This window comes from Danio rerio, chromosome 23 (genome assembly GCF_052040795.2).
Source record: "Danio rerio strain M-AB ecotype USA chromosome 23, GRCz13ab, whole genome shotgun sequence".
Taxonomy (NCBI): Eukaryota; Metazoa; Chordata; class Actinopteri; order Cypriniformes; family Danionidae; genus Danio; species Danio rerio.
Genome location: NC_141043.1, coordinates 2,308,117 through 2,323,596, shown reverse-complemented (window position 1 = coordinate 2,323,596; position 15,480 = coordinate 2,308,117). Strand labels below are relative to the sequence as shown.

General features: G+C 39.4%; 1 protein-coding gene across 20 annotated transcripts in view; it reads right to left on the bottom strand.

Annotated features, from left to right (window-relative positions):
• The window catches only part of cc2d2a (coiled-coil and C2 domain containing 2A), a 58,992-nt gene that overhangs the window by 36,101 nt on the left and 7,411 nt on the right, over nt 1-15,480 (bottom strand). For all 20 annotated transcript variants that reach the window (XR_015523039.1, XR_015523037.1, XR_015523036.1 and 17 more), the window contains 9 exons: nt 14,126-14,217; nt 13,940-14,041; nt 12,395-12,487; nt 11,068-11,298; nt 10,574-10,730; nt 9,993-10,129; nt 7,411-7,542; nt 1,602-1,811; nt 1,411-1,517 (listed from right to left, as the gene is read on the bottom strand). Coding sequence is in view for 12 of the 20 variants with exons in the window: in XM_087306393.1 (XP_087162519.1) it covers nt 1,411-1,517; nt 1,602-1,811; nt 7,411-7,542; nt 9,993-10,129; nt 10,574-10,730; nt 11,068-11,298; nt 12,395-12,487; nt 13,940-14,041; nt 14,126-14,217 (1,261 nt within the window). In the remaining 8 variants the exon portion in view is untranslated. The remainder of the gene's footprint in view (nt 1-1,410; nt 1,518-1,601; nt 1,812-7,410; nt 7,543-9,992; nt 10,130-10,573; nt 10,731-11,067; nt 11,299-12,394; nt 12,488-13,939; nt 14,042-14,125; nt 14,218-15,480) is intronic.

The following is a 15,480-nucleotide window of genomic DNA, read 5'->3' as shown; positions in this document are numbered from 1 at the left end:
GAACTAAACTGTGCAGACACCTGTGATCTACAGCAATTTTCGTACCTAAAATCTTAAACGTGCGCCAGGGACGTTGCTAGGACTGAAAGGGATGAGGGGCTTAGCCCATAAGTTTTGTCAAGATACTAGAATTTCTAAATTCAATGCCTCGCAAAATATTGACATTCAATAGGCTACTATTTTTGATATAATAACAATTTTGTCAAAAATAGTACAAAAAAAAATAAAAATAAAGATCTATATGCTAAGTTTACTTCAAATGTCTTTAGAGGGAGATTTTCTTTTTTAGCTTTCCTCAAAATAGGTTGACATGGGCATTGTAGCACTTTAAATGCATGTAATGCCTGTTTCAATCATACTTGAGCAGAAATTCCATATATGCCTCACAAAAGTAGTAGAACATTCCAGGAAATCCCTAATATAGATGAAGTCAAACGGCTATTTCTGTAGTTGAATGAATGAAAATAAGATCTGAATAAACATAAAAAAGGCTTTAACTGATCATTTACACGACTGCGTTAAATAAACGGTTTACATGTGTTCTTCCAGCCATCTTAGGTATTTTCAGAATAAAGTCGATTTATAATTTGGTGCTAACTGATATAGCATGTTATAATAGAAGCTATAAAATAAGCTGGATGCATGAACTCACTGTGATTTAACTATTACAGAAACAGATGTGCCTGGCTATATCATATCATTTCTATAGATATGATATAGCCAGGCACATCTGTTTCTGAGATAAATATAGATAAATATGTCTAGATATCTATATCATATGTAGAAAGCTAGTAAATAAAGTAAATAAAGTGCTAAATTTAGGGACTTCGATAACAAAATAAATGTTATACAATCTATTTTTATTTAAATGCAACATGTTCTAAAAGATCAGGGGCTTTTGACGATACATCAGGGGCTTAAGCCCCCAAAGCTCCCCCCTCTCAACGCCACTGACGTGCGCACACTACGAGATCTGAAAATGGTCAAAAACAGTGGCGTGACAGACAAGCAGATACATATGAATATGTCTGTAGGTATATGTATGTGAACGTATTCATTGATGATCAAATTGATTCGAAGTTCCCAGTTTAGCGGTTGTTATCCGGGAATACCACACCTTGGAATGTTGAAACTGACCAATCAGAATTTAGTATCCCAGACAGCCATGGATACATGACAAACTGCACGCTTTTTTCCCTCCTAAATGTGAATTTTGTCACGGTTTTGGTGCACAATAGCTTATAGATATCCTTAAGGGTAACATTTAATCTCTTAAAAACGTCCTTACAAGCTAATTGTCATCAGCCATGGTTATTAGATGACAAGATCAGTTCTCTCATTGCAAAACCCATGATTCAATGACTGTCTATCATATAATACTGAAGGTAGAGGTGACTGTTATTGTCTTACCTCACTTCCTGTTTGTACTCCGCTATCCTCTGCTGGGACACCTGACTCAGAGCCTCTCCTCTGTGCAGCTCCAGCATGTTATGAATCGTGTTCCTCAAGCTGTTCAACTACACACACACATTCAGACTGAGTTTCAAAAGCGAGAGCTTGAGGACTGGAATGTTGGTCTAGATGTGGCTCTTCTGGATTACCTTGTCAGTCAGGAGCTGTGTGAGGTTCTTGTGTAGTCTGGTCAGGTGTTGGTCATACAGTTGCGCGAGACGGGCTCCCAGCACATGTTCACGGCTAAACAGAGGATGATGGGAGAAGATGAGGCCAGACACATCTACATCCAGCTGGTAGTCTGCCTGAGGATCCCCCATTCCAGCTATATAGAGGTTCACATGCTTCGACTTCAGAGCCTGAGACAGAGCGAACAACAGTGGAAACACCTCATCATCAAGTCAGCATGTTGCTTTATGGATTTCCACATTCCCTCAAGATACCTGCTACAAGGATATTAGAGATCCTGGTCCATGGAGACAAGCTGCCCAAAGGCTACAAATTGCAATCTGGGCTTTGTGAGGAGCTCTCTGTACATCAAACGATAGTTTGTTGTACAGTTGGCGGTTCACTTCCATTAATGGGTACGATTGTATTCACATCAGAAGTGAACCGTACATTAGTTTGCATGAACCGTACCCTAGACCACCTCTTTCAGACGGACTCGGATACGGTTCACGGGTGCGCACCAGAGTTCAGAAGACACGTTCACACAAGGTAAACGTACCGTACTATGATGTCAAACGAACATGAGAAATATATCTACATATAGCTTGAAATCCCTACTTTACTTTAAATTAACCAACTATACCTGGAAACAAATGTTCTCTGTTTTGGAATCTGTATGAAAGAGCTTGAGGTCCCTCATGAATTCCCGCCTCCGCCATTAAAATTCCAAACCACATGATCACAGCACCTCCCTCAGAGACTCCAAAAGTTTAAAAGGACAATTCACCCTGCACCAAAAAAGTCATTTTGAAGTATGCTGAAAGCATTTAAGCATTAACAGGGCTCGAAATGAACCTTTTTGCTTGGTAGCACCGGTGCTCCTAACTTTAAAAATTTTGGGGCATCAGCCAAAATTTAGTCGCACCCATCAATTATTAGCACCGTTACTACAAGTTTTATACAAACAGATTTATTGTATTTGAAATCAACACTAATCAAAATAACAAGCAAAAAAAAAACTAATACATATATGCAAGCGTGAGGAAAATATGTCTCAACGAAATCCCGTTATCACAAGAAAATACATTTTTATAACAGAACTGAGTGACCAAAAGATACACGTAGCGCTCACCGGCCCTGCACGCACTGCTTGAATGAATCTGTTAATGGTATAACTCTGCTGTTCTCACAAGTGCTGTCTGATATTGCACTGATGCTTTTGACACATACTGTACTTTATTATATGCATACATGTTAATAGCAATACTGGTCTTTTTAGGAGTAGCGATGTTAGTTTACTCGTTTGCGATAGTGTACGTGGTGTTAAATTTGACATATAGCTGCCACTTGCACGGCGGACAGCATCTGGCGATTATATGAAGGATTAAACAGAAGCTCTCGTGCTAGATGTGGCAAACAGTGAAAACTCCATCCCACAGACTTTTCATAGCGGACTTGAAGCCAATGGAAGTCTTCTACTCTTGGAAAAGTGTAGATGTTGGATTAACATTCAGCACATGATCACTAGTAAGATGTGTCATTATTTGTAACTAGATGGTTTCTAAAACGAAATCTGTCAGTGTTATCTTCATTCCCATCTTCAGCGCTTTACAGTTTTTCGCGGTTGTAGCTCTCTCAGTCATCCGAAGCCAGAAGGCACTGAGTGATTGACAGCTGATATTAACCAATCATTTGCGTTCAGTGCTAGAGCTGTGGTCGGCCAATAAGAAGGGCGCAAAGGCGGGGCAAGCATTACGGACTTTGTTTACTGCAGCAAGTCGACATAACAGCTGTTTTAAACCATTTATGAGCGCTGCGTTTCGTGTTCGAAGTGCAGACAAAGATCTTAGAGATGCATTCTGCGTGAATGTCTCCCGAATCCGCGCATGTTGTGAACATTTTACAGTAAAAACTGGTCGCAAACAACAATTTTAAGCTTTTGCAGAAATGCTCCCAAATATATTTTCAAGAGTTCCCACTTAGATATGCTTGGCATTTATAGCAGGTTTGGCATGCTGTCCCGGGAGAGAACCCTGAGCTCGGAGATATTTGAGTCCAGGGCTCCCGCCCGGTCTAGCAGCATATCAGGAGAACCGAGATCAGGTAGGTCTCGATCGCTCCCCCTTTAGAAGGGGAGAAAAAGGAGGAGATGGGGTGGAAGGGGGGATTCTTCCAAAACGAAGATAGACCAATAAGGAAAAAGTGATCCATTTATATTAAGCTAGGATCATTCTGATTGGATTATTACTGATTACGGATGAGTGGCCAGTGGTGCACAATAATTTCACGTGCTCCTCTCGAAATTAGTTTATGAAACTTCACTTAAGGTCGCATAGATAAAATTTCAGCCGCATATGCAACCAAAATGGTCGCAATTTCGAGCACTGATTAACGTTCACAATATTCCATAGTATGCAGGTTTCCAACATTCTTACATAGCTGAATGGGATAAATAGTTGAATCCAGTCAGTGATCACTCTCTATTGCCTGCTTTCCGCGGTTTTCTCTTTGATTATCAGCCATGCGCTCTTAATGTCTACTTGATGTTTCTCATTTTCACTCCTTCATGTTTTAATGGATTGCATTACCAGAACACTTAGAGTCGACTAGTTCTACATGTCTGTGTGCACTTTAATATCGTCCCCATAGAGTTTTCTTTTGGTGGAAGAACAAGGCGCCGCTGACATTTATTAAACACGCTCGGCCAACTGGGTGTGTTACTGCTCTATTGTGTGTGTGCATATCTCCTATTTTGAGGTCTGTAAGGCATGACAGGCACATGTGACTTCACAATCTGTGACATCATCACACATCTGGATCTCATCTCCGTTCTCACACCTCTCATCTCCACAAATATTACTGGCAGATCATACAGCCTGCAGAAACTGGCGGCATGGAGGATGTGACACCAAAAAGTACTGGTAAACAATTGCGTTTAAGAATTCAGCAGCATGAAGACACAGATACGGCTGATTCTTAAAGCTTGATATGTCGGTTATGAGTTTATAAATGACATACTGAGATTTAATGGGGGCATGTAGTATTCTAAAGTATTTTAAAGAGCATCATTATGGGCGTTTTACGTTATAACTAACGTGGTTCAAGCGATGGATCTGCGGCAGAGAAACTACAGGTGTTGGAAAACACTCGTGACTACATTGTTCTTTTCCAAAACGATACTCGTATTATGATAGTTCAGCCATGAGTTACGTCATTAGCCCCTTTCACACAGTGATACCGGTAAATATCTGGAAAATTTCCGGAACGACTTTACCGGTAATTTCAAAAAAGCGCTGTTCACACAGGCGAGGACGTTACGGAAATTTTCCGGAAAAGAGCATTCCCACATCCATTCCAAAATATCGGTAAATTCTGACATCTTTCACCACAAATGAGCTTTAAACGGCTGCGCTTGTATTTGTAAACATTTGACTAAATTACAAACTCTGTGGATGATCAATATTGTGAACAACTTTCACAGGATCACTTTCGCATGTCGAGATGTTCATAATATTTGCGTGTGCAGGCGCTCACAGGCACACGCAAAGCTTGAAGGTAAACAAACAACAGCTTATCATAAGCATCTCATCGATGATTATTTACACAGTTGGTATTAAGAAGAACATATAAACGTGATCTGACTAACTTCTAGCAGTTAAATGTGTCTGGAAAAATATTTTTATTCTTTTATTTTATTCTCACAAACGGTGCGGACGTAAATGCGTCTGACTGTTGTGATTGGCTAAAGCAGACGTCTCACGTCAGCACGTTCTAGACGTGCATGCGCTTATTACGGCAATCTTCCTTCTGCATTCACACAGCGCAGCATTCCGGCAAATTGCTGGTAATGTTACAACTTCTCTTTCCGGAAAATAGCCAGAACGAATTTACCGGTATTTTCAAAAAGGTCTGTATGTGTGAAAGGGGCTAAAGTTTGGAAAATGCACCCTAGAGTGGTTGTTTTCTGTTGTTGTCAATGGTAGCAGCATGTTTAGTAATGGTAACTTCAGAAAGAGGCGTTTTACGGTCAGCGCTTTTCAGACGTTGCAAATTTAAAAAGGTAGCACCCATCCGTGTCACTCTTGAGCTAGCCGTCCAATCACAGTGGAGGAGGGGCGGGACAATATCACGCAAATGTCAACAAATAGTCTGCTGAAGACGTTCAACTTGTAATGGTCCAGCAGGTTTACTCTGTATCATTTTTAATATTTAGTTTATTAAGATTAACCCCTTGGAATGTACCATCGCATTTTCAAGGGGTTCCCATAGTATACTTGCAAACAACGACCAGCTGAACTAAAAGCTTTGCAGCAAAAACACTCAGCTGAGCACTTTTAGTACAGCACTTATGTTTTTGCTGGATACGCAGCCTTCAATTAAATTAATTTCCATGATGTTTTCCAGACGTACAGTTTGATTTCCTTACATTTCCATGCTTTTATTAATCTTGGCTCTCTGGAATTAATTGTCAGCTGAAGTCATCAAATGTAAATGGATTGTGAACTGGGCTTTGTGTTGACACTTTCTGTGTGGGAAAAGCATAACTGATTCCTCATTTCCAGACTCGTGTCAGAGGTCTGGTGCTTTGGGAGCTTCATAGAAACTTTCTTCCAAATCCAGCGCATTTAATGCGAATCAGGTTTCATCTGAAATCTGGAAATCTTACAAAATCTAATAACGAGTTATTCTTTTAAGGGACTCATTGTTCCAGGCTGGGAACTTCATAAAAGGGAGGCGTGTGATGTGCATTCAATAGCCCGTTTCACACAGTGGTACTAGTAAATATATGAAAAATTTCCAGAATTACTTTACCGGTAAATAAAAAAAAAGTGCTATTCACACAGGCAAGGACGTTACGGAATTTTTCCGGAAAAGAGCATTCCCACATCCATTCCAAAATACCGGTAAATTCTGACATCATTCACCAGAAATGAGCTCTAAACGGCTGCGCTTGTATTTGTAAACATTTGACTACATCCCAAACTCTGTGGATGGATCAGTATTGTGAACAACTTCGATGAAAAAATATAGAGAAACACTTTCGCATGTCGAGATGTACATGATATGTGTGTGTGCTGGCGCTCACTGGCTGTTTCACGGGCACACGCAATGCTTGAAGGTGAACAAACAACGGCTTATCATAAGCATCTTATCGATAATTAATTACACGGTTGGCATTAAGAAGAACATATAAACGTTCCAGCAGCTAAATGTGTCTGGAAAAATATTCAAAGGTTTTTATTTTCATAAACAGCGCGGACATGAATGCTTCTGACTGTTCTGATTGGCTAAAGTAGATGTCTCCCGTCAGCACGTTCTGACGTGCACGCGCTCTTTCCGGCAATCATCATTCTGCGTTCACACATTCCGGCAAATTACCGGTAATATTACAACTTCCAAAACAAATTTACCGGTATTTTCAAAAAGGGCCTGTTCATACATACAGACCTTTCCGGAAAATTACCGGTAATTTTCCGGAAAGGTCTGTATGTGTGAAAGGGGCTATTGTCTGTGATATATTAATATTTTTTGTTGGTGGCAGGACAGTATATTAGATGTTGTTCTCTCTTCTGGCTGCCATTATCAGTCTCACACTATTGTTTTCCTCTTTCTGAAAGCCTTATTAACACCATCCTGGAGTTTTTCTTTCATTATTTCAGCAAATAGTATTGTAAAAAGATGATTTGTTGTACTCTCCCATTCACTGCGCTCCGAGTTTACCAACTATGATGACTTCTGCTGCGGAAAAACCCTAGAAATGTGATTGTTCTGGTAGATTTAACCTCTGACCTTTCTGTAGACGGTCTGCAGCGCCGGGTCCAGCTGGTCCTCCAGGTGGAAGAGAGGCGGTCTGGAGGAGGACTCTTTGATTGGGTCAGGCAGAGCCACAATTCGTCCATCATCTCCGAACCACTTCCTTCCCTGCAAATCACAAACACATCACAATTCAGACCAGTACATATGAAGTTGAAGTCATTAAAATCTGTACTCGAATATATACTTTTAACTCACATTACATTCCAAACCTCTATAATATTTCACATTTTACTCCACATATTTTTATAACAGTAGTAGGGTTGTGAAAAGTATCGAGTTCGGTACCAATCGGTACTGAATTTAAAAAACATCCATTTCCTGCAAAGATTTGAGTGAGTACTTAAACACAGCTGATTGGTCATTGTGTTTACTGTTTAACAGAAATGACTGATTGGCTGTAAAGATCATCAGTTCACCACTCTTCATCACTGTGCCACAAGTTTAAATACAGACACAGGAACACTGGAGTGTTTCAAAGCTATGTAGATCAGTCGATCCATTAGCACAGTGGTTCTCAAACTGTGGTACGTGTACCACTAGTGATACGCAGAGTAATCCAATAAGTCATATGTACTTGCAACATATTTTGAAAAATTTATTAAAATTAGTTCATGTATGAATATAATGACATATAGGGCTCTATTTTGACGGTCCATGTGCAGAGCGCAAAACGCAGGGCGCAAACGCTTTCAGGGCGTGTCAGGACGCGTTTTTGCTAATTTAAGGACGGGAAAATGCGCTTTGCGCTGTGGCACATGGTGAAAAGGATTGAGTTTATTTTCTTAATGAGTTATAGGTGTGTTTTGAGAATAAACCAATTAGAGTCTCATCTCCCATTCCCTTTAAGAGCCAGCTGCGTCGCGCCAAGAGCGAATTCGCTATTTACAGGACACAAAGTAAGTCTAAGTGGAAAAAATGAGCATTTCACAAGCAAACAGTTCACAGTTTTTAACAGAAAACTGTTAAACAGCATCTACTGCGTGAGAATGAGAGATAATGGATCACTTTCACTATTGCTCTTGGATAGGGAAACCTTTACGCACCGACATCAATTAGTCTATAATAAATAATTGCTTTGTTAAGCGCAAATATTCGATTCAAAACTATTTCTAAATTCAGTTCTAATTTCCAGCAAACGAATAAATGAACAATAATAACCAAGTGTGGTCAAAAACCTGAGTTATATCCTAAAACACATGCTGTGCCCCATATGGTCTAAAACCTGACAGGTGGACCAATCTAAGCTTGTTTTTAATAAAACAAATATAAATATGGATATAATAAATAATATTGCTAATAATAATAACATTATACAGAAGCAAATTGTTATGAATGACTGAAAAAGCCTCCCGAGATGAAGAAGACATAAAGCAGTGATTTTTCATATTTATTTAGGCTAGAAAATAATATGTTGTGTAATATTTTAATCCTTTATATTTATATCCTATATCTATTCTTATTATATCCTATAAATATATCCTTAATATTAAAATGTTTTCATATGTAAAGATATTTGCCTATTGCTCTCTTGTGTGTATTAAGCAGTGTGTAAGCGAGGCGCAACTCTGCGCTGGAGTTTAGACCGGGTTTGTTTTGGTCTAATGAAAAATCTATTTTAGTTTCTCAAAATAGCAACGCGCCAGCGGTCCGCCTCAGAACGCCTTCCTTTTTAGACCAGAACGCCTATGAGCGCACATATGAGCGCTAATGCATTTGCTATATAAACAGCGTAGCGCAACACCTCAAAACCACTCTTGCGCCAAGCTGAAACTACCAAAAGACTATTGCGCCACGCCTTACGCCACACTGCGCCGGATGTATGACAGGGCCCATAGCCTTTATTTATGAGGTCCAATCAGCATTTCTAGGCTTTGATGAATAGGATACTATAGGTTAACACTTTACATTTAAGTACAGGACATTTTTTTTTTTACTTTTTAAGAACAGTAGCCTACCATTTTTAATGAACTTTTAAAAGCACATTTTAAATTAAACGTTGACATTTTATTTTGTTTGTTTGTTCTTTTACATGTAAACACAGCAGTGTTAATGTTCAAACTATTTACGAGGTTTAAAGTGGCCGATAATATTAAGTATTATTAATAATAGTAATTAATCTGCCACGTTTTTAAACTGTGCAGAGCTGTAGTTGCTTAATTAGGCCTACTGCACTACTGTATTTCAATACTGGTCATACTGTGGTACTTGGAGGGACAATTTTTTCTGAGGTGGTACTTGATGAAAAAAGTTTGAGAACCACTGTATTAGCAGATCACTCGTATGTCAGCTCATAGACAGACCAGCTGATCAACATGACTTTGAGACGATGCAGTGTCAGTGATTTGGTGTGAAGGAGAAAACATTATGAGGTAAAAACTCTAGTTGTAGCATCCACATGACCACCCTCTACCCAGAGTTTCAGGAAATCTACACCCTGGCTGGAGTTTTCAGAATGTTTCAGGTTCAGTCACCTGACACTGTGTTTTCGAGTGAACAAAACCGCGTCGAATAAAAGTGTGATTTGAGAATACCAGTGTGGACAGGGCCTAAATTACCTCGGCCTGCTTCAGTATTCGGTTCTCTAATATGTTGAGATTGGTCAGGCAGACGTGCGGCCTCTCCCCCACATACAGACCCTCCTCCTCCAGGAAACGTGGACGTGTGTTCTCCGCCAGCTTACTGGAGGCTGGCACTGGGTGACACATTAAACACAGATTACAGATGTAACTGTATGAAAATATATATCATCACAATTACAACGAGCAAATTTATCACCATTATTAAAGGTGCAAGTTCGACACCCAGTGGTTTAACTAAGTATTACACTCCTGGATTAAAACAAACCCAAGTGGAGGGGGCGTGGTTAAGCATGCTAGCCACACCCCCAATACCTCAGACAGACCTAATCTGGGAATTTAACTGAAAACAAACAGGAAGTGCATTTACAGACTAATTAAAGATCAATTAAAGATTACAAGGGCAAACCATTTTTTTTTCTTAATGAACTACAGGGATGATTTCTTCACCACAAAACTAGCAACATGAGCTAACAACATTAATATGGTTAGATTTGATTTCATGTACTTTCGTGACTAATACAGATGATGTGAGCAGCTTTAAGGGATAGTTTCTGTACCTGGCCTCATGCTGGGAACAAACAGCGTGTCTCGCTCCCTCTGCAGTCGCCTGCTGTAGTCAACATACTCCGCTCGCCTCACTTCCAGGAAGTCATGTGCTGATTGGTCAATGATGAACAAATCCTCCTCGTCTCCGACTAATGGGTCGTCTTCATCCTAGACAGGGATTGAATCAGATTAAAATGAGTGGATATCAATTTTCAAGCAAAACAATTTGCCAATGGGGTGAGCAAAATAATCGTGTTTTTCGATTTGTGATAAGATTATTTTGCTCACCCTATTGGCAGATTATTTAGCTTGATTTAAGGAAAAACTCACTTCATTTTGGCGTATTATTTCTTAAAATAAGACAGTATGTTTTGCTTGTGTAGAAAATGCTTCTTGATTTAAGAACTTTTAGATATTTGGATTAGAAACAAGACAAAAAAATCTAAGTAAGAAAAGCATTTTTTTGCAGTGTAGGGCTTAAAAACAAATAAGCACGATAAGTCACCCTTGCTTCAGACTCTTCCTCTCCTTCATTCTGTCTCTCCAGCTCTCCTACTTCCTCCCCTTCTTCATCCTCCCCTTCTACTTCTCCTTCTGAGTCTCCCTCTTCTTCCTCCTCTGCCTCTCTTCTCCTGGAGCGTCTTTTCTTCCGCCGGCGCTGCTGTTCAGGCTCCGGGTCAAAGTTGAAGGTGAAGAAGTTGTAGGCCTCTTCGGCGGTCGGCAAACCAGCCTCAACCTGATCAGCAGACAGACACACTTCAGTGTCAGGATCTCAGGATGAGGTCACACAAACAATGAAAATCACCACATTATTTACTCCCCCGGGTGTAAATGATTGTCTTCTGTCAGATGAACACAGTCGGAGTAGTTTTACCATTTATTCTGGATCTTCATGCTGTGTAATAGTGTTTGGTTGTGGCACTTTTTTTTGAAGCTTTCAAAAGTTCAGCAATCTGGGAGCAAACTATATGCCACCAGGTGTTTAACACACATATTATAAACGTGGTTTTGTGTTTTTGTAACAGGAATATTTCAAATATTTTTTTTAATTATACATTTAAATCACTGTCTTCCAGAAGCTGCTGAATGCCGAACCTCTATCTGACGCAGAAGAGAAACGACGTATTCTCGCTAGCACATTTCAGCGAGCGTTTTCAGCTCATTCATATAGAATCCCAGTACATATTGGGATTTAAAGTGGCACAGAGAAAGTGTTTAGAGCAACCGAGAGCATCAGAAATGTTGTCCATTTCTTTACTTTATTTCATTTTCATTTTTGGGTGAACTACTCATCTTAGGGCCTGCTCACACTATGCCATCAGTACCGTGCCCAGGCCCATTTCCCGGATCGTTTGAGAAGTGTGAGTGTGCTGAATCGGGCTCAAGCACGGTTCACTTGGTTGGCCCTGGCCCGGTTGGAAGAGGTGTGCCTGAGCGCGGTTCACTTGGGCTTTGGCGCGGTACGTTTGTAGTGTGAGTGCAAAACGCGCCAAAGCCTGAAACTGAAAGTGGATTTATTAATCATTCTTACTGTTCAGTGAACGCAAACTGCCGTAGCTTATTAAATACGCAAACCCCTCACTGCACGACAGCTGCACCTCCAGCAAACCTCCATATTCCTGCAGCACGAGGGCTTTATGATTGTTTATGAGTGCCAAAAGTGGCGGATCTGTTCGGTGAAATATCTGACTGCGTGTCACCGCATCCCTAAGGACTGTTTGGCGAAATATTTGACTGCATGTCACTGCATAACAAACCGACTGAAACGATATAACTAGAGAAATCTCCACTGTGCTGAGTGAGAGAGAGCGCTTCTTTAGGGAGCTTCTCACCTGCTTGTCTTTGACCGCACGTCTGGCCGCATCACGAAACTTCAGCCTGGCAGCAAAAGAGGAGTCCTCATCAGCCCGCAGATCTGGATCCATCTAGAGGAAGTGAGCAGATCAGACCTGGTTTTAAACACTGAAACTTAACTTCACATTCATTAAAAGAAATGTATACAGTTGAATTCAGAATTATTCGCCCCCTCCAAATTTCTTTCTTCTTTTTTGAATATTTTTCAAATGATGTTTAACAGAGCAGGAAATTTTCACAGTATGTCTGATAATATTTTTTTCTCCTGGAGAAAGTCTTATTTGTTTTATTTTGGCTAGAATAAAAGCAGTTTTTATTTTTTTTAAACACTATTTTTTCTTGATGATCTACAGAACAAACCATCAATATACAATGATTTCCCTAATTCCCCTAACCTGCCTAGTTAACCTAATTAACTTTGTTAAGCTTTTAAATGACACTTTAAGCTGTATAGAAGTGTCTTGAAGAATATCTAGTCAAATATAATTAACTGTCATCATGGCAAAGATAAAATAAATCAGTTATTAGAAATTAGTTATTAAAACTATTATGTTTAGAAATGTGTTGAAAAAAATCTGCTCTCTGTTAAACAGAAATTGGGGAATAACCTTAACATAACCTTTCTTTAAATTAAAACAGAAATGTTTTAAAAGTTTTCAAAACTATAATAAACTAAATGTATGTAACAGTCTGTCCAGGTCAGTGTCCTGTCACAGTCTATGGGAAAATCTAAAGTTTTAGACCAGGGGTGGGCAAATTCGGTCCTGGAGGGCCGGTGTCCTGCACAGTTTAGCTCCAACACTAATCAAACACACCTGCTTATAGATTTCTTGTGATCTTAAAGACACTGATTAGCATGTTCAGGTTAGTGTTGGAACAAAACTCTGCAGGGACACCGGCCCTCGAGGATCAAGTTTGCCCATCCCTGTTCTAGACCCTTCCATATAGTCCAAGCTGTTTTACAGCATGCTAATTCCCCTGATTCCACAGGAGGAGCTGTTTTAATCAACTCAACAGGAGAAAAACAGAAGCTCTCGGCTGTTGGTTTGTGGACAGTCATGGCTAAGACAAAGGAGCTCAGTGATGATATACAGTTAAAGTCAGAATTATTTGCCCTCCCGTGATTTTTTTTTTTTCAGATGTTTCTCAAATGATGTTTAACAGAGTAAGGAATTTGTCAGTATTTACAATAATATTATTTTCTTCTGAAGAAAGTCTCATTTGTTTTGTTTCAGCTAGAATGAAAGCAGTTTTTATTCATTTATTTTTTAAAACATCTGAAAGTGAATAGCATTAACTGCCTAATTAACCTAGTTAAGCCTTTAAATGTCACTTTAAGCTGTATAGAAGTGTCTTGAAAAATGTCAGTTATTAGAAATGAGTTATTAAAACTATTAAGTGTTGAACAAAATCTTCTTTCTGTTAAACAGAAATTAGGGGAAAAATAAACAGGGGGCTAATAATTCAGCAGGGCTTATAATTCTGACTTCAACTGTATGTATAAGTTTTGGTGTGTTTCTTACGTCTCTGTCGAATCTAGTGACGGTGTCTCGATCTTGTAGACTCTGCAGGCGACTTACAGGCTCAATGCTGCTTTCCTGCTCTAGAAGACTCGCAGCTTTAGACTGAAGGGACGACACAGATGAAAAGTGTTAAATAATCTGACATATATTGAGAAATGCATGCTGTGTTTTTCTCTGCTCCTTCACCTTCGCTGCTCGTAGCTTCTCCGTCATGCGTTGTCTCATAGTCTTTTCTGATTGGCTGGATCCAGGCCGCATCACAGTATGAGGAGAAGCATCTGCATAGATTGTTAGCATGAGCACCCATGAATTTTAAAAAACATTTTTTTAGAAATTAGCAGTATGTTAGTCAGTATATTAGTCTTAAGCAAATCTATAAGCTATTGTGCTCAAAAATTCCCATTTAGAAGATATAATCCAGAGATACATCCAAAGCTTGCAGTTTGTCACTTCCACCAAAATGGATCAATGATTTATTAACATCTCCTCATACTTCAGTTTCTTATCAAATCTTCTGACCAATCAAATGCTCTGTAGTATCTGACACGCCCCGCCCCCTTCTTCTCATTTGATGCGCTTGAACTCAACCGCTCTCACTGGCAGAGCTGTGAGAAAAGCAAAACACTATTGGTTTTTTTAAAGGGTAGAAGCTACTCTATGTCCCACCCCATCTTTATATTTCAATTGAGTAGTGCAGTTTATTTAAAGATAATCCTTTTTTGTATTTAGGCAAGGCAAGGCAAGGCAAGTTTATTTATATAGCACAATTCATAAACAGTGGCAATTCAAAGTGCTTTACATAAACAAGAATAAAAGAAACAAGTAAAATAAAAATAAAAACAAATAATAAAAATGCGTAAAAAAAAACATAAAAACAGGTAAAATGTGATATAAAAGAATGAAGAAGAGAAAAACATGATAGTGCAATCTGTCGGACGCAGCACAGTGCTCATTCAGTAAAGGCACAGCTAAACAGATGTGTTTTCAGTCTTGATTTGAATGTGCCTAATGTTGGAGCACATCTGATCATTTCTGGATGCTGATTCCAGCAGTGATGGTCATAGTGGCTGAAAGCTGATTCACTCTGCTTTGACTGAACTCTTAGAACTTCTAGTTTATATGATCCTAAAGATCTGAGTGATCTGTTGGGTTTGTATACAGTGAGCATATCTGTAATGTATTGAGGTCTTAGGCCATTTAGTGATTTATAGACCAGTAATAATACTTTAAAATCTATTCTGAATGTAACTGGCAGCCAGTGTAGAGACCTGAGGACAGGTGTGATGTGCTCTGATTTTCTGGTTCTGGTCAGAATTCTGGCTGCAGCGTTCTGGATGAGCTGCAACTGTCTGACTGTCTTTTTAGGAAGACCAGTGAGGAGTCCATTACAGTAATCCACCCTGCTGCTGATAAAAGCATGAACAAGTTTCTCTAAATCTTCACTAGAAACAAAGCATCTGATTCTTGCTATGTTTTTGAGATGATAGTATGCTGATTTACTGACTGCTTTGACATGACTGTTGAAACTCAGATCTGACTCC